The following is a 24439-nucleotide window of genomic DNA, read 5'->3' on the forward strand; positions in this document are numbered from 1 at the left end:
GCACGCAATGTGTTTTTTTTACAGCAAAACACCCATTAAAGTCTATGGGTGCGCATACGTGCGCATTGTAATGCGCACGTATGCGCGAAAAAACGCATGCTTTTTTAAAAAAATGCACCAAAACCTGCAAAAAAAACGCACACACACGCATGATGCTTTTTTTCATGCGTTTGTGTGCGCAAAAAAACGCGCAGCAAAAAAACGCAAGTGTGAAAGTAGCCTTACTGATAGGATAAGAAATGACGTGTAACAGAAGTGATGTGGAAGAGTTGTTTTTACAAAATTAAAGTGTCAATACTTGCCTATTCATTTTTAGTGCTGTGGTTTAGGCTTATATTAATTAATTATATATTTTTATAATCCGGTTTATATTAAAATATCGCAATGCATGCAAAGTGGATTTGCTTGTGCTACAGACAGGATCAAAATTATTCAATAAACTGATTAAGCGAGCTCAAGACAACCAATATAACAAGAGGTTTCTCTAAATTCTACACAAAATGCCTCTATTAATGACTACTGCAGTCTCAGAATACTACTAGGACAATCCCTTATTAATCAAACTGTTTGGCTCCGCTAAAATAATAAAGCCTAAGCTCACCTCCCCGCGGTGTTGGCGATCAAAGTCCGGGCTGCAGCTAATCTCATCTTCAAGCTCAAATTGACAGGATGGGGGCTGGGGGAGGGGACAGGGACACCGGCACTGATTTCGCACTTTTGTTACAACACCACACGAAAGCGAGTGCCGACACCGCAGGAATGGCGCCGGCACGGCAGGGGAGTATAGGCTTTATTATTTTGTGGGGGCCAAGCATGGGGAATGATAAGGAGTTGTCCAAGTAGTGGACAGCTTCTTTAATCAATAGTAATGAGATCAGGTATTCATAAGCATGGTCTTTTTTTAATCAGAAGATTTTTTTTTTTCGATTTGATGTCCTTTTCAGTGAATTGCCTTTGCAGAAGCACTCCAAAGTTTTTATTCTCTTTATATATTGCAGTCATCATATTATATACTGTGTACTTACAATTGCTTATTTTGCCTTTCTACCCAGCTAATTCTTCTCTTTTCTCTGCTCTATGTAGACACAGGAAGTCTCTTTTCCCTGCAAAAATCATTCCCCCTCCAACTCCTGACACAGCTTGCTCCCTCTTCCCCCCGTTAGGGACTTTTGCAGTGACTTATGAGTCATGCAGGGAAAATTGACCTCCTGTTTCTACAAAGAGTTTAGATGGATTCAGATAGTCAGTTTTTTTAATCTTGTGATGTCATAGACCTGATGGAAAATAGAAGAATTAATTGGGTAGAAAGGCAAAATGAGCAATTGTAAGTACACAGTGCTGTATAATATGATAACTAACATATTAAGAGGATAACACATTTGCTGGGAGTGCTACTTTAATTTTAATTTAAGGACGCTTGAGAAAATTAGAACCCTTGACGTGGGTTGTGAGATTACGTATTTTGGCCAAAATATCCCTCCCTAAAATGTTAGTGGGGGAAACTGGGATGTCTGTCCCTGTGGGGTACACTTGTACTGTGTTGGGTAGCCAGCCTGATCTAATAGTATGGGCATCACTAATAGGTTTTTCGCCAGCATGGTGCACTACATGTATTAGTATGATCTGCACCCTATACATGCCTTATCCACATCTATCTTTATTACTAAGCAGCCCCCTAAGGGATGATAGGTGTTAGGCAGCAGCATAGTTACTGAAGGTGCGGTTGACCCGGGCCCATGACCTGGAGGGGCCCACCCGGAGCTACCGATACCATTTACTTTATTGGCGTCAGAGCACGGCAATACAGTTTTAAAATCTGCGGCACAACAGAGAGAAATAGTCTGTTCTATGGGCCACAAATCGCATTAGGCCTGAGACCTGCAGAACAGTAGGGTCCAGGGCGGAGCGACGAAATGAGATCACTGCGTTGGACTGCCCGGGACCTGCCACTGTCTGCTGGACTCACTAAATTTAGGAGAGTATGTGATATAGTGTGGGGGCTACTACTAATGGGGCCATCATAATAGTCTGGTGGCTACTACTAAGAGTCATCATAATAGTGTGGGGGGCTACTACTAAGGCCACCATCATAATAGTCTAGTGGCTACTACTGAGGGGGGCATCATAATAGTGTCAGGGATATAATAATAGTCTGGTGGCTACTCCTCCTAAGGGGGCCATCATAATAGTCTGGTGGTTACTACTGAGGGGGGCATCATAATAGTGTCAGGGATATAATAATAGTCTGGTGCCTACTCCTCCTAAGGGCACCATCATAGTCTGGAGGCTACCACTGAGGGGGCCATCATAATAGTGTCAGGGCTATAATAATAGTCTGGTAAACACAAAACAAAACAAATATCCTGGAATAAAAAAGTAAAAAAATATATTGCAAAAATTGCATGAAGGTAGCAATAATAGTAATAATAAGGGTGTTTAGTTAACATAATTTTGATCAAAATAATGTAGAAGCCATCCCGCCACGTCACGGCAACCCCCGTGGGACAGTCCTAACTCTTGTATTTAAAACCTTTCCACTTGTCAAGTGACGTAAATGTGAACAAGGACAGAGGGACTGAACCACCAGTAATAGTATAGGCCAGACAGGATGGATTTTCCAACTCAGAAACAGGGCGGTCACACCCTTATATGCACAGAATGCACAATGAAACAAATGAGAAACTGGGTCTGAGCAGAAAAAGTAAATTAATGTGCATGCAAAATGTAATTGCATATGAACACATGACCTTTACACAGAGAAAACCAAAAGCAAAACACAAAACAAATATCCTGGAATAAAAAAGTAAAAAAATATATTGCAAAAATTGCATGAAAGTAGTAATAATAGTAATAATAAGGGTACCTTGTTCACATTTACGTCACTTGACAAGTGGAAAGGTTTTAAATACAAGAGTTAGGATTGTCCCACAAGGGTTGCCGTGACGTGGCGGGATAGCTTCTACATTATTTTGATCAAAATTATGTTAACTAAATACCCTTATTATTACTATTATTACTACTTTCATGCAATTTTTGCAATATATTTTTTTACTTTTTTATTCCAGGATATTTGTTTTGTGTTTTGTTTTTGGTTTTCTCTGTGTAAAGGTCATGTGTTCATATGCAATTACATATTGCATGCACATTAATTTACTTTTTCTGCTCAGACCCAGTTTCTCAATAATAGTCTGGTGCCTACTCCTCCTAAGGGCACCATCATAGTCTGGAGGCTACTACTGAGGGGGCCATCATAATAGTGTCAGGGCTATAATAATAGTCTGGTGGCTACTCCTCCTAAGGGGGCCATCATAATATTCTGGTGGCTACTACTGAGGGGGCCATCATAATAGTGTGAGGGCTACTAAGGGGGCACACACAAATAGTAGGGGATACTAAAGGGACCGTCATATAGAATCACACATAGTGGGAGCTAATAAGCGGGCCCACATACAGTGGGAAAAAAGTATTTAGTAAGCCACCAATTGTGCAAGTTCTCCCACTTAAAAAGAGGAGAGGCCTGTAATTGACATCATAGGTAGACCACAACTATGAGAGTCAAAATGAGAAAACAAATCCAGAATATCTCCTTGTCTGATTTAGCAAGATTTATTTTTCAAATTATGGTGGAAAATAAGTATTTGGTCATTAACAAAAGTTCATCTCAATATTTTGTTATATATCCTTTGTTGGCAATGACAGAGGTCAAACGTTTTCTGTAAGTCTTCACAAGGTTGGCACACACTGTTGGTGTTATGTTGGTCCATTTCCCCCACTGTACATAGTGAGGGTTAGTTACTTACTAAGGGATCTATGATACAGTGTGTGGGCTACTAAAGGAGACCATCATACAGCATCAGGCTCTCATACAGAGTGAAGGCTACTCAAGCTACTCAGGGGGCCAGGATACAGTGATGGGGCTACTAAGGAGACCCTCCTACAAAGTTGGAGTTAATAAAGGGGTCGTCCCACAGAGTTGTGGCTACTAAGGGGACCAATATACTGTTTGGACTACTGTGGAGGCCATCATACAGTTTAGAGACTACTGTGAGAGCTATCATGTAGTGATAGGGCCATCATACAGTGTGGGGGCAACAAAAATGTTGCAGCCAGATATTACCTGTAAGTCAACAAGATATGTAATGCAATACAAAACATGCTGTTTATGGTATTATTTTACAATATGTGTTTTTTGAGGGCCCATAGTATTCTATTCTAAAGGCAGCATTCTCTGGATGTGCCAATTTTTGCTTTCAAGCTTTTTCACATGGGCTTCTCTATATGAAAGTTTATCACATGAAAAACTGTGTGCAAAAGAAAATGTTTGTAATTATTCATACAATTATAGTTCTTCTTTACAATCAAGAGAAAAAAATTGCTACCAAAACATTTTGAAGGAAGAAATAAAACTACAACCTTGCAACCACTCGGTTTTCTATGGACTGAAATGAGGCGCAGAACCGTAACTGTGACAACTCTTTCCATTCATTCCTCCACTGACTTTGATGGTAAAAAAAAAAAAATTAAAGAATGTAAGGATTCTATTTTTTAAGTTATTTTGACAAAGTGTTATTGCCCAATCTGGCTACTCTACCCACCAAAGAGGGGAAAAAAGTTTGTATGAGAGCAGAGAGGTTATGTTAGAATTTCCCAAAAGTAAATAAAATGAAATGAATGGATTCCAGGCAATCAGATTCTGTCAGCAAGTTTTTGCCATGTAATCTGAGAGCACAATGATGTGATTGAAGAGAACCCGATTACAGGAATGTGTCAATTACTGGGCTGTTTTTTTACAGTTTCAATACAATCAGCATTTTATCAGCAGGAGATTATCACTACACGACTGATTAGCATCTTACTGTCACTACACAATGTGCACAGAAAGCTGTGGTGTGGGCCGATCATACATCGCTTAACATCTGAGCTCTGCTAAATCTGCAGCAGAGAAAATTGTGACTCAGAGACAACGACTGCACCCAGTAAGTGATGCATTAACGGAATAAGGGTCTCTGTCCAAACCCTGAGCTGCTGTCATATCACATAGCTAAAACCTGCTGACAGATTCCCTTTCACTGAAACGTTAGTATAGAAAAAAAACAGTAACAACGATTTCCTTTCGAAAGCGATAAGTGCATGGTGGGGAAGGGATTTATATGCTAGGGCACATACGTCGTGTTGGGTGCTATGCAAAGTGTCTGTCCCAGTATCCTATAAGGACCTCAAGAAGATTTCTCTGAACTAAAAAAAAGAAAAAAAAAAAAAAAACTGGTTTACTGATTTTATCTTTCAAAAGATCTATATAAAATGAGATCTGGGATGAGACTGGTCACTATGAGCTGCTCCTTCATATAGAATTTTGGATGAAAGTCTAGAGATCGGGGAAAGCTGCACTGACGGATGTACGGGCTGAAGAGCGTTGCCTGCGCCACACTGTACTTACTGGGCCTTAAATAGATCCTTCTCCCTTTTCTCAAGCTCCGCTCTGACTTTATTCCGCTCTTCTTCTTCCATGTCCAGTTTTGCTTCGAGCGCCTTCCTTTCTTCGTCAATCCGTGCTTGCATCTCTGCCATTTTATCTGGCGATACCTTCTTCTTGCCTATGGAACGAATGAAAACAGGACACACGGATTCATAAAAATGTTTTGCTGCTTATCAAGAGGGAACCACCATGTGGATTGGGATATAGTCAAAAAACATGTCTTGTATTGAAATGCGTAACCATTCAATACAAATGTATGCAGATGCAATCACAATTATTTAACCCTACTGGGTATTACTTGTATTAGCAAAGTTTACAAACTTTCTGCTATTTTTACAATAAACTGATAAAACAACAACAATCGACACAACTAATAGAACAAGGGGTTTCCCCAAATGTAACATGTAACATGCCTCTACTGTGGTGCCTGAGTTACAGAGTGACTGCAATTTAGGCCGGACAACCCCTGTAAGTACTGAAGATGCTTATTATGAAGCGGCGGGACCATTCGGAGACTGCAGAAGTCATTAAAAGAGGCATTTTGGGGCTGAATTTGGAGAAACTATATATATGTTAGAGTTGTGGCCAAAAGTATTGACACCCCTGCAATTCTGTCAGATAATACTCAGTTTCTTCCTGAAAATGATTGCAATCACAAATTCTTTGGTATTATTATCTTCATTTAATTTGTCTTAAATGAAAAAACACAAAAGAGAATGAAGCAAAAAGCAAAACATTGATCATTTCACACAAAACTCCAAAAATGGGCCAGACAAAAGTATTGGCACCCTCAGCCTAATACTTGGTTGCACAACCTTTAGCTAAAATAACTGTGACCAACCGCTTCCGGTAACCATCAATGAGATTCTTACAATGCTCTGCTGGAATTTTAGTCCATTCTTCTTTGGCAAACTACTCCAGGTCCCTGATATTTGAAGGGTGCCTTCTCCAAACTGCCATTTTTAGATCTCGCCACAGGTGTTCTATGGGATTCAGGTCTGGACTCATTGCTGGCCACCTTAGAAGTCTCCAGTGCTTTCTCTCAAACCATTTTCTAGTGCTTTTTGAAGTGTGTTTTGGGTCATTGTCCTGCTGGAAGACCCATGACCTATGAGGGAGACCCAGCTTTCTCACACTGGGCCTTACATTATGCTGCAAAATTTGTTGGTAGTCTTCAGACTTCATAATGCCATGCACACGGTCAAGCAGTCCAGTGCCAGAGGCAGCAAAGCAACCCCAAAACATCATGGAACCTCCGCCATGTTTGACTGTAGGGACCGTGTGTTCTTTTCTTTGAATGCCTCTTTTTTTCTCCTGTAAACTCTATGTTGATGCCTTTGCCCAAAAAGCTCTACTTTTGTCTCATCTGACCAGAGAACATTCTTCCAAATCGATTTAAGGCTTTTTCCAGGTAAGTTTTGGCAAACTCCAGCCTGGCTTTTTTTATGTCTCGGGGTAAGAAGTGGGGTCTTCCTGGGTCTCCTACCATACAGTCCCTTTTCAATCAGACGCCGACGGATAGTACGGGTTGACACTGTTGTACCCTCGGACTGCAGGGCAGCTTGAACTTGTTTGGATGTTAGTAGAGGTTCTTTATCCAACATCCGCACAATCTTGCGTTGAAATCTCTTGTCAATTTTTATTTTCCGTCCACATCTAGGGAGGTTAGCCACAGTGCCATGGGCTTTAAACTTCTTGATGACACTGCGCACGGTAGGCACAGGAACATTCAGGTCTTTGGAGATGGACTTGTAGCCTTGAGATTGCTCATGCTTCCTCACAATTTGGTTTCTCAAGTCCTCAGACAGTTCTTTGGTCTTCTTTCTTTTCTCCATGCTCAATGTGGTACACACAAGGACACAGCACAGAGGTTGAGTCAACTTTAATCCATGTCAACTGGCTGCAAGTGTGATTTAGTTATTGCCAACACCTGTTAGGTGCCACAGGTAAGTTACAGGTGCTGTTAATTACACAAATTAGAGAAGCATCACATGATTTTTCGAACAGTGCCAATGCTTTTGTCCATCCTCTTTTTTATGTTTGGTGTGGAATTATATCCAATTTGGCTTTAGGACAATTCTTGTTGTGTTTTTTCATTTAAGACAAATTAAATGAAGATAATAATAAGAATTTGTGTTTGCAATCATTTTCAGGAAGAAACTCAGTATTATCTGACAGAATTGCAGGGGTGTCAATACTTTTGGCCACAACTGTATATTAGTTGTGTTGAGATATTGAAATTGTTCTTGCGGACAGCAGAGAATCTGTATGGCTTTTCCTAATAAACCTATTGTGCGATGCGGGTTGAATAATTTTGATGGCGACTGTATAAAACACACAAGCCATTATCTATTCTAGTACAGTTTAGTTAGCATAAAACATTACACATCTCGTCTATAGAAGACACTGGGCAGCCCAAATCAGTAGCTGAGGGACCGGCCCGAGGGGCATTTGCCCGTCTGCCGCCAAGCCCACAAATGACTGTGCTTATAGAAAACACTGGGCAGCCCAAATCAGTAACTGAGGGACCGGCCCAGAGGTCATTTTCCCCTCTGCCCAGCCTGCTCCTGACTGTTTCTATAGAAGACACTGGGCATCCCAAATTAGTAGCTGAAGGATCAGCCCGGGGGCCATTTGCCCCTTTGCCCCCCAGCCCAGTCTGCCCCTGACTGGGCCTATAGAAGACACTGGGCGGCCCAAATTAGTAGAGCGGGATCAGCCCGTGGGGCATTTGCCCCTCTAACCTCCAGCCAACAAATGACTGTGCATATAGAAGACACTGGGTGGCCCGAATCAGTAGCTGAGGGACCGGCCCGGGGGGGCATTTGTCCCTCTGCCCCCCTGCCCAGCCCGCCTCTGACTGTGTCTGTAGAAGACATTGGAGAGCAATGGTATAACTACTACAACACAAAGTACAGCATGATGCCAAAGGACCAGATAGGAGTCAACAATGAAGACTACCTGGTCTTCTACAATACACAGCAAAACCAGTATTGTCTTTCAAGACGCCAAAGACCGAAATAATTATTACTCAGCTCATTGCCAGGTAGAGGTTACAGAAACCCTTTTTATACCAGAAAAATCACAAAAGGGAAACTTCTGAGCACAAACCCATTACACCAACCTGCTTGTTCTTGCATTAAGTAGCAGTTGCAATTATATCGCAGGTAGGCAGCATTGGCGATGAAGAGAGGAAAAAAAAGCAGAAAGTTACATTACTCAATATTATTGGTCTCTTGCAAAAAAAAAAAAAGCCCATAAACACTGCTTTTGGCAAGGATGTACTTTTGCGTTGGCAAGCAAGTGTGTAACTGAAATATACTTCCAAGAAAGTAACAGACGGTGCGCAAAGTTGTTAAAATACAATACTGCAGGAATGTAACTGCACCCAAAAAGCTGGAAACTAAGCCTGGAACAGAGTATCCGACCAACGATGATGGTGATAGTTACTGCAGAATAGTGACCTCCATAAATGAGAAAGTTCCTTGTCTGCCCGTCATGAGATAATAAAGGTGCAAAATGAAAATAAAAATGTAAAAGGAAAAAAAAACTAAAAATTTCATATTACCGGTATGTTGGAAACAAAAATTTGACTGGCGTAAAGGGAAACTATCATCAGAAAATGAGCTATTGTTTAAAAATTAGGATTGTGTTTTAAATGAAATTTTCTTGTATTTTGGCAAGATTTTTTTCATATTAGTCTTGAATAAAAACAAAAATTAGCAATCTTGCCGTTTTCACACTTGTTATTTCATGGTCCTTTCAAATGGGTTTTCAGCAGTGCTCTGCATCGGAGGCACCATTACAGGGAACGGTAACCTCTCTATACAGCTGATAACACCAAATCCCCCCATCACAATAGGTGATCTAATATCTGACCCTGCTCCCCCTCCCTTCAGTGACCTCTGCACATGCTCATTAGGCACTTTAAGAGATAGGGTCAAGGTCAGACCATTAAGGCTAGGTATATGTGCCATTTCCTGAGACAACAGGAAGTTAAAGTCTAGTGGCCAGAGTGGAAATTGCAAGTCTTCATTTTCTCGTTAATACAGATGATAAATAAAACCTCACCATTGCCAAATAAAACAAATAAAGAAAAAAAAAAAACATTTAAAAACACAAAGACCCGATTTAAACAATACACCATTTCTGATAATAGGTTCCCTATAAAGGGGTTATCCGGCACTATTTATTCTTTTTATTATGGGTCTAAGAAATAAGGGCCAGGTAGTTGTTTACCATCTACCTGTTTTGCCCAGCGCCGATCTCGGACAGCACCAAGTGGTCACAGGCCGCTCCTGCCGGAGATCCAGCAGCATCTACGGACGTCATGTTAATAGATAATTGGTTTCTCCTCCACTCTGTTGACGGGGCGTGACTGCCGACTTCACGCTGATTGACGGCCAGCTCCCCACTGCCTAACTGCAGGGAGCCGGCTTTCAATCAGCATGACGTTGGCAGTCACACCCCAATGACTGAGCAGCCAAGAAGAAGAGCTGCTCTGTTACCGTGGAGCAGCTGAATCGCTGGCTGGGGCAGTCTGTGACCGTTCTGAGCCGACGCTGTGTAGAACAGACAGGTAGTTGCCTCTTTTAGCCAGTTAGGATAGGTTGTTAGGGGTGTGTATACTAATGTCTCCCATACACATTAGATCAGAGTTTGCTTGACCCACCGATTCGGAGGGGTTCACACATCCGACAAAGTTTGGTTCCTGACCCTTCGAAAAGATCAGTCAGCTGGATTGCAACATATCCGATCCTTTGGTTCGTCTGGGAGAAAAAGATACTGCCAAAAGGTGTTTGGCAGACAGCCTTTCACAATGAAAACACATACACGCTCGACAGTATAGTGTGGATTTATAGAAGGACATTGAGAACTGGCAGTGAAATGAGACTTTGGCCATCATCTATTCAAAGGCGATACACACCTTTGACATGGTGACACCAATGATTTTCCATGTTCGTGCGCTTTTATTAATTAAAAGTAACTACAAAGTTATTCAGCAGTCGTTTCTTCAGTCATTTCCAGCCCCCTGACAAGCAGTTTGGAGCCTGATGGAAGCTTCAGATTTTTCTCTTGTGCGAGGTCCTCTCCTATAATGCATGCTGTATGTGAGCTCCACGTCTCTCTAGATTTAGGGTCTTCACTTTCTTTCATGTATCAGCACAGGCCCAATACGATTTTCCTCTCAAATACAGATTTTATTTAGATTTTTCTTTTGCTCACTTTACATTTTGTTAATTTTTCTAAATAAATTACTAACACTTCTATTTTTGAAAACAGTGTTACATTTCAGCATTTTTTTCCACACCTGCCTAACATTTTTGGACATGTATCCTGTATGTATAAATTGATAAATTACGTCATCAGAATGAGAACAGAATTAAGTCTTTTTCTTGCATTTTAAATTCATGAGTAAAGGAAAGGAAAAATGATCGAAAAGGAAAAATTAGCCGATTGACAAAAGGCAGATAAAAATGGAGAAAGTTTAAAATACATATAAGATTCATTTGTATAGATCAGATTTCTATTTGTCTAGAGATAACACACTATACTGTCTAAAGGCAATAGATGTGATAAGAACATAACTGAAGCCCCTCAGCATTCAACGGAGATGTTAATAGAAAATTTAGGTTATTCTGTAAAAGTGATAAAATAGAAAATAATGGCAGAGGACAAAGCCTTAAAGCACCACTTCCATGGTTTTATTTCAAAATTTCAGCATTGGAGCGGTGCGACTAACAAAAGGTCCCTGAGCCTAGTATTATACTCAACTGCCTTCTTCTGCTCTTCCCGACACTGCTCCAATCCTGCGCTACCATATTGTGATGGCAATTTCTGACGGACCGAAAGTCATTTAGTTCACATGCACTCAATGTAAGTCTATGAGGGCCTCGTTCTGACTCTCAGACTTACATTGAGTTGTGACGTCCAGATCGATCAAGCAAACACTATGCGCTGTCTGAGTATTCAAAAGTTTTCCTCACTATCCTCTTCTTTAAGCTTGCAAATAGCTGATAAATAAGAATTTGCCAAATACCTATCTGCATTTACTTCCTGGCTCAGACCTGCAGTTAGCCCTTCAGCTGTTGTAAGCATAAACTCTTTTCTAGTGCTGTTCACACCAACAACTCTGATGCAACAATATGTATCCACTCTATTATCAAATATTCAGTTTGCCTATTCATGACTACTGCCTACAATTAACCATTTGCTGCTTAACCTTTCGAATGCTCTAAGAACAACAAACTTTGCTCTGGTGCTTTTCACACTACAACGCTGCTGCCAGTCATGGACTAATTATACTACAGTTCCTATGTAAATCCACACTCCTGGTGTTATGTCTTCTGGAGAATCCCGCATCACTTGTCTGCCTGCTAGCCTACATTCTCTGCTTTCACGGTCCTCGCTAATCAACATGCAGTCCGCTAAGCCCTGCCCACTGAGCCAACCCCTCATCCTTGTTGCTCACCCTGACCTACAATTTAGAGAATCCATCCCACCAGGTACGTCCCTATTGGAATTCTCAGACAATGTGTCCCGAAGGCACTAAGGCTGCTTTCACACATCCGGCTTTTTGAATCCGGCACGATGCGGCAAAATTTGGAACAACCGGATCCGGTACCGCTGCTCTTTTAAATGTGGGTGCCACCGTATCCGGCCACACAGGCATCCGGTGTCTCCGGCACATCCCGGATCCGCCCCTACGGCTTTTCGCCGCACGGCGCCGGAGACACAAAGTCGGATGTGTGAAAGAAGCCTAAGGTATCAACATAAGTCCTCCGTACCGTATCCATCGGCAGTTATTAGGACTGGTTATGCAACTTGCTGTGAGTCAAGGGGTTGTTGTCCAATCTATGAGTGACCTCCCAGCCTGCATGGAAACATCGCCTCAAACTCCTGTGGTTACACCTCCCCACTCCTCAACTTCCGCCACTCAATAGCTCATGCCTGAAACATTCTTCTTGGAAAAAACCTTGACTTTTACCAGTTCCTGCACTTGTTGACTGAGATCCTAATGGCTACGGGGCTTTGCAAGCCTGTGCACTGAACAGCAAAACACAGCCCATTAAGTGACATCCATGGAATCAGGCTCTCTTTCCTGACATCATGCTGCTCTCAAATTACATAACAAAAACCTACCATATTTTACGGATTATGAGACACACTTTTTTTCTCCCAAACTTGGGGGGGAAATGGGGGTGCGTCTTATAATACACATATACCTTAACACTGAAATCTCATCTCCAGAGATCTTGATGCAGAGATCTCCATCTGCGCATGTGCTGCCCCCTTGTGGCCATTTTCCCGGAGTCCACCGAACAGGAAATCACAGACCTGCGGGGATGCAGCCTTGGGTAGTTCCATGCTGAGAAGGAATATTTTCTAAATTTTCAAATATTTTGGAAACAGTTAATTTTTTGTAAGTTGGTACTTCATTACACATGGCAACACTGTTTATTTCAAATTCCATATATTTCCAAGATGGCAGAGGGTTGCATGTGAACACCTACTGTTCTTACTGGAATCACACAGTAACAGGCTATATATTGGTAAGTGGATTACTATTAACTAGCAACATGAATAACTTAAGTTCAGTAAATATAAAAGAAGTACTGTTAGGAAACCAAAATACTATAATATCTTTGTTTAATTTTGTACATATCCATTGTAGACATTTTCTCAGTAACGTAAGTTACCAAAAAGATAAAAAGATTTTGTAGGATTGAGAACTAAGCATAAATTAAGTTGTAACTTGCAGGGTTCTTATAATGCATAATGTATTTACTATTCACCAAGTTTCATGTTGCTGCTAAAAGTTTCACAGTTTCTGTATGAAATAAACTTATTGTAACGTAAGTTACCATTAGCTTTGTAACGCAAGTTACTTCAGCTTTTCAATGTAAGTTACCTGCCTTTCAATTTTTGGACAACACTTACAGTCAGCCTTTTGAAATAATTAAATACTATCATAATTTTGATCATTTTACTTTATATTATAAAGGTCATTCTTTGTATTTTCAGAGTCACAATGCCATTAATGCCAGCTGAAAAGATGGAGATGAAAATCCACAGTAAATCTGCACTAAATCCGCAGGTAAAATGCAGGTCATTTTACCTTCAGATTTAGCCAAATCTGCGTGGAAAAATCCGCAACGTGTGCACATACCCTTAATCTCCCCTCCCCCAGAAACCCAACCAGACCCCACAAGCTGGCATTAACCCTGCCACCCGGGAGCCCAACCAGACCACACAAACATGGGGGTTAATGCATGCTTGTGGGGTCTGGTTAGGCTCAAGGAGAGGGGGGTTAATGCATGCTTGTGGGGTCCGGTTAGGCTCAAGGAGAGGGGGGTTAATTTCATGCTTGTGGGGGTCCGGTTGGGCTCACGGAAAGGGGGAGGTTAATGCACGCTTGTGGGGTCTAGTGGGCTCCTGGGGGGGGGGTAAATGCACGCTTGTGATGTCTGGCTGGCTCCTGGGGAGGGTTAATGCAGGGCCCATTCAGACCCCGCAAGCGTGCATTACCCCCCCCTGGGGCCCAACTAGACCCCAAAAGCATGCATTAATTCCCCCGGGGGCTAACCAGACGCCGCAAATGTGCCCAACCAGACCCCGCAAGAGTGCACTAACCATCCCCACAGGAGCCCAACCAAACCCCACAAAAATGTGCACTAATCCACTCCCACAGTGAGGAGCCCAACCAGACCCCACAAGCGTGCATCAATTCCCCCGGGAGCCCAATCAAAACCCACAAGCGTGCATTAATCCCCCCGGGAGCCCAACCAGACCCCACAAGCATGAGGAGCCCACCCATACCTCACAAGCATGCATTAACCCCCCGGGAGCCCACCCATACCCCACAAGCATGCACTAACCTCCCCGGGACCCCACAAGCGTGCACTAACCCCCCCCCCCCCCCGGGTCTCTACCAGACCTCGCAAGCGTGCATTAACCCCCCCGGGACCCAACCAGCCTATGTTTTGTCTAAATAAAGTCAGTTTGCCGTCTCAAATATGAACCCTGCGAAAATGAGGATGAGTGACGTCATGGAGATCAACATCCGACACTGCGGAGAAACCATCACATGTTTCTCAACGCAGTGATTCTAGAGCAATGCCCCCATCCCTTATGGGAAATATGCAAAAACATGTAAATCAACAGCCGCGAAGACACCATCACATGTTTCTCAACGCAAGCAATGACTAGCCAGGTCTTTCACCGGGAAGGAACAACCACGGGAAGGGCAGTCTCCAATGAAGGAAACCACCTATGCCAAAACATGGTATCCATCCGCATACAGCTGTTACTATGGATGGATACCATGTTTTGGCATAGGTGGTTTCCTTCATTAGAGACTGCCCTTCCCGTGGTTGTTCCTTCCCCATGAAAGACCTAGCTAGTCATTGCTTGCGTTGAGAAACATGTGATGGTGTCTCCGCGGCTGTTGATTTACATGTTTTCAAATATGAACCCTGACAAAGTTGAACACATTCTTTGTTTTGTAACGTAAGTTACTATATTGTGTTGAAACGCAAGTTACCTACATTTCTTGTACTAAAATCTGTTGCATTTAACTTGAGAGGTTAAAATAAATTTGTTAAAGTTGTTTGGACTATGGTGTTTTAATACAATAAGAATAGTGCTTCTCCCCTGTTTACCAGAACAGAAAATTTGGCAGTCTCATGATATGGACAATTGCCTTTCCTTTTTGTGTAACGCAAGTTACCAAGTAATAACACTGTATTTTGTATTTAACTTGTATTGTTGAAAAACCAAACTGTTGAAATCTATTGAGAATAGTTTAATGTACGATATACATTCACTCATTTTTGTGCATGCCTTCAAAGAACAGTCCATTATTAACTCAGTTTTTGGCTTGTGAATGTGACGCAAGTTACCACGAAATGGCCCCCATTCACAAAACGTCAGCAGAGCCCCCCCACAGCATCGGAGACCCAAGCAGCACCGCCAGAGACCCCAACAGCACCGCCGGACACCCGCAGTGGCGCAATGCACATCGGAACACCCCCTCATCCCAACCTGCGGCCAGCAGCATCACCCCACTCCTGCCTCCTCCAGCAGTGACCCACAGCCATCACCCCCGGAAAGCAATAAGACGCATGGATTATAAGAAGCACCACCATTTTATTAAAAAAAAAAAAAAAAAAATCCTATTTTTCTCCTCAAAGTTTGGGGTGCAACTTGTAATCCGGAGCGTCTTATAATCCGAAAAATACAATGTTTGTCTTCAATGTTCGGCAATTATCTAGAAGTTAAATATCTGAAATTCCTAATTATATTTATACACACACACACACACACACACACACACACACACACACACACACACACACTTTAAGAGATTCTACAAATTTACAGAGAGAAGGAGTAGACACTTTTTCTATAAGAAAGCCACATATCAGCAGGAAAAATAAAATGGGCACCGAAATGGTACACCTCTTAATAAATACCTTGAGGGGTACAGTTTGCAAAATTGTGTTAATTCTCGTGACGTTCATTTTTTTATTTCCCTACAGCAATTTTTTTGCCTACACAGAGAAGATCTTTTACTCTTGATTTCCAAAATTGGGTCACTACTTTAATCGGCACTGACACCCCGAGGACTGCAACATGCGTGCCCTTGAAGAGGAGAGGAGGTGTAGCAGCCACTGCCGAAAATTGCATGTTTAGCTGTGCTGTTTAGATCCATTCATCGCTTACGGTACATCCAGCCGCCATGGGTGCTAAAATGTAATCAGTCAAGGTGTTGGGTGTCAGACCCAATCATCAGATAAAGCAGAAGTCATCAGTATAAGAGAACAGAACAAGATCATTAATAATGGCTGAAACTTGGTTGGTCCATCAAGAACTACACTATGGTCTGAGCATTCAAGGGGGTTTCCCAGCATAAAAGGGTTCAATCTGCTGGTTGCCATTTTGCTGTAAGGCACTGACCGCCAACAAAAAGCTTATTTCTTTTTGGGTTCAGTTTTAGTCAGCTGGCATTCATCTATCCATTCTTATAATTCAGCCAAGTAAGACTTTCTTGTTGGTGGACACAACTGGGTAACCTGGCTATAGCTATAGCATAACCAGACTGTCTCGGAATTATTTTGCATGGCTGCATGTAAAGTACAAGACATAGGGATGAAATCTCACTCACATGTTGCAAAAGCTTTTCTGGACGAAAATGGACCTGGGGTGCACATTTTTAAAACCACTTCGGATTCAGATTTATTTCTTTTTCAATAGAGGGAGTGAAATCTGGAGTGTATTAGTAGCAAAAAAAAAAAAACACAAAATCCGCAGTTTACACATGCAAATTTGCAAGGGGAAAAAAACTGGGTGTTCACACCTGGCTTTAGGGAGTGCTGGATCATTATACAAGTCGTAATTTAACATATGTAAATGTAAGCAACTTTCTATGTACATATTAGAATTCAGAAACATAGTATTATTGAGCTCAAAAGCTTTATAGGGAAATCCACATACAGCCGAGGCAAGGTATTTGTTAGGAAAAAGGAGCAATTAATTTAGCAGCGTAGCATTAAGAACTTTGGATGTGAAACAAAGTGGTTGCAAGATGACGGCATGCATTAGGGTTTCCAATCCTAGGTATTGCTTCAGATGCGGGCAGCAGTGCAGCAACTCAATGGGATGCACGGGGCAAAGTAAAGCAACAAGCTGCCACTCACTAGGGAAGTACTTATCCACTGGTCTCTCTATCACTGTGGAGTCTGAGCTGCTACTGCTGCTACTGCCTGGAAAAAAACAAAAGAAATGGCCCCAGAAGAAGTCATGAAGACAGAAAATGCAGAAATAAGAAACCTAAAGCGAGAAAATGGAAGAAGCTAGTTTTCAACTGTATAAACTCCGCAAAATTGAAAACGCAACATGAAGAAGAAAAAGTCATGGGATTCTGAAAATCACAGGATCCACAGACATGCTAATGATATGGAAACATTTTCAAAACATCTCGATTTATTCATGATCGAGGACGAGTGTCATGCACACAAATGCACACTTTGCACATGGGCAAGCAAATCATCAAGATCCGCTGTGCTTGTGCTACTGTGAGCAGTCTGCGTGGCACAAATGAGCAACCATGGCTTGCAAGGTCTCCAGACTTGTCTCCCGCTGAGCAAATCTGGGACATCATTGGTTAACAATTGCAAAGGGAGCTGCCAGCAGAGGATCTTGATGATTTGCCGCAATGCAACATTACTGAGACAACCAATAATAACTTCATTGCTGGCATGCAAGTGTGTGTATTTCTCTGCGTGGCGCTCATGCTCAATACTGAAAAAAACATCAAGATGTTTTGAAAATTTTGTTTCCATTTTTTTCCTCAGTTGGATGTTAGTGATGAGCAAGTGTGCACGGATATCGTGTTATCCGAGCATCTCGGGCGAGTTAAAATAATATGTTCAAGTCCCCACGGATGCATGATTCACAGCTGTTAGACAGCCGCAACAAACGCAGGGATTGCCTAACAAACAGGCAATTCCTGCAAGTGTTGCGGCTAAGAGCCACGAATCATTCAGCCACGGGGACTCGAACATATTATTTGAGCACACCCAAGATACTCAGAAAACATTTGAGCATGCTCAGATAGCACGATATCCGAGCACGCTTGCTCATCACTATTGGATATCATTAACATGTCTACGTACCCTGTGATTTCCATACCTTTTTTGTTGGTGTGTGTATGCTGTCTGCACATAAACCTGTATACTTTGTGTCCATTCGTTCTAACATTGTGATATCATCTTAAGCACATATACCCAGAATTCACTCATCCTAAACTTCTGCTGTTGCACCACCCAAGTCACGGTGATGTCTGTGCCTCACTTAAAATCAACCTCAATGTCAAAACAGCCGCATGTCAATGTGGTCTGTATGTGTGCAAATTCTTTTGGTTCTACAATGCTCCACATCAGTTACGGCCAAAGTGCTCCCTTAGCAAGTCATAGCGCCCCATTATTCTTCCTGGTTCTAGCCACATCCCCCTGGCCATTTACCATTTTACACTGCATTCCCATCTGCAGCAAGACATGCACCAGTGAGGAGGAGACTGTCAGCCCGGATATAGCAACGGGACAGAACGCCTCTGTTAGGGTAGTAGAAAAAGAAGACCGATGTTTCAGAGTAGACCGCGCTGCTTAGAGAAGGGATGGAATTCTAGAATGGAAAAGTAATTTAGAAGTTTTTCGTTTTATGCGTTTCGTGCTCGCACTGAGCCCTTTTCAAAAACAAACGACATAGCACAATCAATATAATAGGGAGAGCGGATAAATGCTGAGGAAACTGCACCAACACTTAAAAAAAAAAATTACTAATATTGGTATAAAAAGCAAAACATGTAGTTAAGACATAAAACATGACAGGAAGGAAAACAAATCACATTCACAGTCAATATTTACAAATCACAATAAAGTTATAAAACAGAGCAAATAATTACAGAGTACTATTTCACAGAGACAATAACCAACTACTGGACAATAGTGAAGTCCATAGCCATGTGACTAGTGTAATCCACTGATGACTGATACCACCGGCACACAGTACCAGATCTGATTCTACCTATTGTTTCTATTAAGTCAAAGGTTATTATTTGCTCTAATTCATATTTTTATCTGTGATTTGTAAATATCGACTTTAAACAGGATTTTTTTCCTTCCCGTCATTTTTTAATGTATAACTATAGGTTTTGAATTTTAGACCAAATATTAGTCTTTTTACAATGTTAATCTGTTCCCAATCAGGTGGGCGGTTTCCCTTTTTAAAGTGTTGGTGCTGTTTCCTCAGTATTTAAACCCCTTCTCCCGGTTGGGGTGCTTTTACATAGCGTTCTTGGGTCCCATCAGGGCATATGTCCGAACACAACCCCCTCCCCCCCAGAAAATGGGGCTTGGATGCATGCACCGATGAACAATAGACTGTTATGGTCATAGCAGAGCGAACGTGCGCGCTGACGTGCACCATTTTCAGGAGTGTAAGCCTACAGGAGGCGAACACTCAGACACAGTCTACTACTAGAGATAAGCGAACTTATTTGGAAAACAGTCACCGAATCCGAATGTGCCATATATTGTGCCGAATTTACGTTTGGCGATCGGTTTCCAACATACCCGCTCATCTCTACTTGTATGAGTGAATATGTTCGGAAAACGATCGCCAAACATAAATTCAGCGACCGGTTTCTGAATAAGTTCGCTCATCTCTATCTACTACGTCTGAGTGTCTACCTGTTTGTTAGGCAATCTCAGCATGGGCTGTGGCTGTCTAACTGCTGCAACACATGCAGCCGCTGGGACTCCAACATACAGTGCCGGCAAAAAAAAAATCTTTACAAGTTCAATGAAACCACAAAATCTTAATATTCAAGTGGATTCAAGTGTTTTATTGTGGATAGTTTATTATAAATTAGTATTTTGTCATGTCACCCTTACATTTTATCACCATCTGCAGTCGTTTAGGCATGGATTCAGCAAGGCTGGCTAAGTATGTGGAGTCCATGTTTACCCACAGTGTCTTCAGCACCTCCTTTAGATTGCTGATGTTGCTTGGCCGTGTCTCTTGAACCTTGTTTTTCATTACATTCCAGGCATTTTCTATGGGGTTAAGGTCAGGGGAATTACCTGGCCACTCTAAAATGTTAATGTTCTGGTCACTGAAAAACTTTCTCACGGCCTTGGCTTTGTGGACAGGGGCTCTATCATGCATAAAGTAATCACACTGATGTATGACCCAAAAAGTAAGCATGTGTTCTTCCAAAACAGTAATATAATTGCTTGCTTTCATAGTTACATTCTTGGGAAGGAAGTACAAACCTGCCCATGCTTCCACTGATTGCACCCCACACCATCACACTGTCAGGGTGTTTAACAGTCTTAACTGTACATTTTGGGTCATACCGTGACACGGTACTCGGACGACGCACAACCTTTGAGCCTCCCCTGACCAGCATGAAAGTGCTCTCATCACTAAACATCACTTTCTTCCACTCTTCAGATGTCCAATCTTGATATTTCTTACACAAGGCAAGCCTTTTCTTCTTCATTGCTGCTGTGAGCAGGGGCTTCTTTGCGGCACGGCAACTTGGTAGACCCAGGTCTTTCTGTAGGCGGTGAGGAATTGTCCTAGTTGCGATGTTCTGGAGGAGCATAGGGTACTTGTTTTTTAGTTCAACAGCAGTTAGAGAAGGATGTGACATCACTTCACGCCTCAGAAGCTTATCAGTCCTTGGTGAAGTCTTCTTAGGTGCGCCTGACTTCCTCTGCGGTACCATCCCAGGAGGCAATGATGCCGCTGACCGCTTCAGTTGATAAATTGCTTCTCTTGACACTCCCAGATCTCTAGCTACAGCAATCACCGAATCCCCCTTCTTGAGCAGAGTCAAGGCACGAGATTTCTCTTCCATTTTAAGCTTCTTTCGACCCATTGTGGGAGATAATAAAAAACTGAGGGAGATGATAAAAGACTGCCTAATAGCAAAACTGGCTGAGCTGCACATAACAACCAATCAGAGTACAGCTTTCGCTTTACCAGAGAAGTGAAAACTGAGCGTTGATTGGTTGATATTTGCAACAAAGCCAGCTTTAATATTAGACAGTTTTTTATTATCTCCCCCATTGTATACACTTTTAAAAAGTGAAATTATGATGTGGATTTTATATGTAAAGTTTTTTTTTGCTGCGCAAGTGTAAAGATTTTTTTTGCCGGCACTGTATTATCCGAGCCCAGCCCACCCACCCAAGATGACACCTTATCAGAGCACGTTTTCTCATCACTAGTAATAAGCAAACATGCTTGTGTGCTAACCGACTGACTTCGGCGAGCTCGGATAATAAGTTTGATTCCCAGTTTGACAGCAGCCAGACACGCAGGCACGGATACACAAACATATTATCCGAGCACGCCGAAGTCACTTGGATAGCACACAAGCATGTTCGCTCATCACTAGCAATTACCCAAAAGTAGCAAAAATAAGGGGTTTACATTACAGGTAGAAAAAACGCAACCTTCTACTGCCACCCAGGGTGCATGGTCAATGGAATCTCATAACTACATGACATGACAATTGAGGACTGTTTTCAGTGCATCAGCAGTGAGTCACTTGCACAGTGCACATGCTATGGTTATAGATCCTTTTTAAACTGTTGAAATTTAGAATAAAATTTACTGGATCGAGCCAAACTGAGCATAAGGCAGAAAAATATGTATTCTGGAATAGTCAGCTCGTCATTAGATCCTCTTGGAGGCACAAAGGGGGCAGTACTTACAAGCTCTCTGCTATAGTGCTTGTAAAAGCTGCTCAGAGGCTGGCTAGATACCTGGAGGCAGCTAAATTCAGTGCCACTTTGCTCCTCTGATGCAGTGGAGACAAAGTTGCCTCTGTTTGCGTAATTGGAGCGTGAACAATTAGAGTCAGCAGCGCAAAAAGTCAATCAAGCAGGAGCGCACCAAACCCCAACAAGCAAGGCAGGAGGCAGCCGAGGTGTGTGCTATAGAAGATTAGTCAACCCCTTTGATGTGAGAGAAGAGAATACTGTCATCAGACAACATTCCAAAACAAATGGTTTTATAAAGCAGTTCATGTTATTAACATGACGCGATTCATTGTTCACCTTCAAATGCTATCCACTGCAGAGGCAATGTCGCATTACATGGGCCCGCCAGAACACATCTCCAAATCTCCCTTAATTATGTCCATTTCTCCTTCATAAGACAACCCATTATTTTTATATAAACCATTACAACTAAGAGAAGATTAAACATTGTCATACAATCCATATTCTATGGAAACCTGCGCAGATGTTGCATTATCAGGGAGGATTTATCAGCGCCATTACAGAGAAAGAATCTTTACATGGAGAAGAATTCTATGACCCAATAATCCCCAAATTAGGCCCAACTCTGAGGATTCACACACTCAACATTGACTAGGAGGTTATGACAATCTGATACACTTCTTTACACATGCATCTTTACCTGCAGATTTTCTGCATCTAATGCAAATCTATGAGGAAGATTCGCACATAAAACTCAGCGCACCTGCAAGATAAGCTGCCATGTTGCTGATCTCAAACACGCACCAGAGGTCAGCTTACACTGTGGAAAAAAAAAAAAGCCTGCATTTTCTTTTGTGCAGCCAAAATACCCAGCGTTAAAAGCTCATCATGGGAATTTAACCTTAAGGACCGGCTATTAATGCCACGTATACATTTCGAGAATTCATGTCAAACCCTATCTACATTCAATGCATGCCAATGTGGTATAGTAACTATTTGTATTGTGATGCAGTGATCCCTGTGACAGCTAGGGGGCGCTGTATGGGACATGCATGCAGGCGTTCTTTCATGGTAATAGGGGAAATGATGACTGACAGGGTTATAAATGGCCGATATGTATCACAGGGGTGGGTGCCCTGTGATGGAAGCCGAATCTTGTTGTGATTAGCAGATCTACTGCTAATGAGGTTTTTTGTTTTATATGGAGCGGCTTTCAGGTGATTTGGTGAGATGGATAGGACCAGGGGCGTGGGTCTGAATGCCCAGGATAAAGCCTGCGTGTGTCTGTGTGAAATAGGACCTGCGATGAGGTCATAGCCATGTGAGCCACCGGTGGGCGTGGCTACGGACCATATAAGGTGACCAGGGTAGGTCACAAGAGAGAATGTCTGGACCTGATTGGTCAGTATGGAAGGTCTTGGCAGGCCGACTGCTGGAAGATGTGGCTGCCTTCCTGAAGAGCACGTGTGGAGGCTGTGTATAATGGCTGCATGTGTCTGACAGTACTCAGGAGAGGGAATGAACGTCTGAAGTGTGAAGCAGCTAAAAGGTGACCCGGCCACGGGGAGAGTAACTAAGAGACTGTATAGCCTGATGGCTGGATAAAGCACAGCCTGTGTGACCACAGGCTAAGGGGAGCAGAGCTCCACTATGAAGATTCCTTGTTGTCTGCTGTAAGACTGTTGCATGCTGCTATGGTTTATGCTGTACAATAAACCGTATGGACTATGTTTATGTTGAAAAGCCTGTGCCAGACCTGTTTTTCTGCAGCCAAGCGAGTATCCTCAACCTGAGTAACAAACGCTGCCTTACAGTACGCATTGTAAAAAAAAAAAAAATATCTGCAGATTGTCGTCTCCGCAACAGAAAATTAAGAATCATCAAAAGTATCATACATGTAAGATTTGTCCGTACTAAACCTGAATGTGGGAACATTTCCCAAGAACAATAACATACTGTGATGCTCTGTTCACACTATCCGTATCTGGTCAGTTTTTTACCTCAGTATTTGTAAGCCTTAAGGTCTCTTTCACACTTCCGTTTTTTCGTGTCAGCTAAAATCCGCCAAAATGGCGGAAAGCGGATCCGTTTGTAACTGATGCCACCGGAGCGTTTTGTTTTTTTTTATGACGGATCTGTTGAATGCAGAATTTTAAAAGAAAGAGAAAGAGAAAGAAAAAGAGAGAGAGAGAGAGAGAGAGAGAAAAAGAGAGAGAGAGAGAGAGAGAGAGAGAGAGAGAGAGAGAGAGAGAGAAAGAAAGAGAGAGAGAGAGAGAGAGAGAGAGAGAGAGAATGTCAAAGCAGTGGACCCTTGTCCGATGGTTACATGGCATCATGGACCTGTTTTTATTTGGGTTGGGTAGTTTAAGGTTTAATGCTGTCTCTAAGTTTCTTCTTTCAGGTTCTGAGGAATTGTTTTATTAATTGGCTGGTTATTAACCAATAAGAAATCGAGTTGTGTGAATTGACCCGGTAACAGGCTTTGATTGGTCTGCCTTTTCGGCGGGAGTAATGGACTATATATACTAGAACCTGAGGTGATTTCATCACTTTTCAACTTTGAAGTTAAGAAGATGGACGCTCTGCTAGCACAGCTGTTATCGCGTGTGAGGGAAGAAGGAGGGGAGTCATGGTTACGTGACTGCTTATCTCAGCCTGTGTTATC

General features: G+C 42.2%; 1 protein-coding gene across 2 annotated transcripts in view; it reads right to left on the reverse strand.

Annotated features, from left to right (window-relative positions):
• Positions 1-24439, reverse strand: part of KIF3A (kinesin family member 3A) — a 100921-nt gene that overhangs the window by 50097 nt on the left and 26385 nt on the right. For both annotated transcript variants that reach the window (XM_073555778.1, XM_073555248.1), the window contains exon 10: positions 5438-5594. In XM_073555778.1, coding sequence (XP_073411879.1) covers positions 5438-5594 — 157 coding nt within the window. The remainder of the gene's footprint in view (positions 1-5437; positions 5595-24439) is intronic.

The sequence above is a fragment of the Dendrobates tinctorius genome, unplaced genomic scaffold, assembly GCF_039654945.1.
Source record: "Dendrobates tinctorius isolate UK_male_01 unplaced genomic scaffold, ASM3965494v1 ptg000001l, whole genome shotgun sequence".
NCBI classification, from domain to species: Eukaryota; Metazoa; Chordata; class Amphibia; order Anura; family Dendrobatidae; genus Dendrobates; species Dendrobates tinctorius.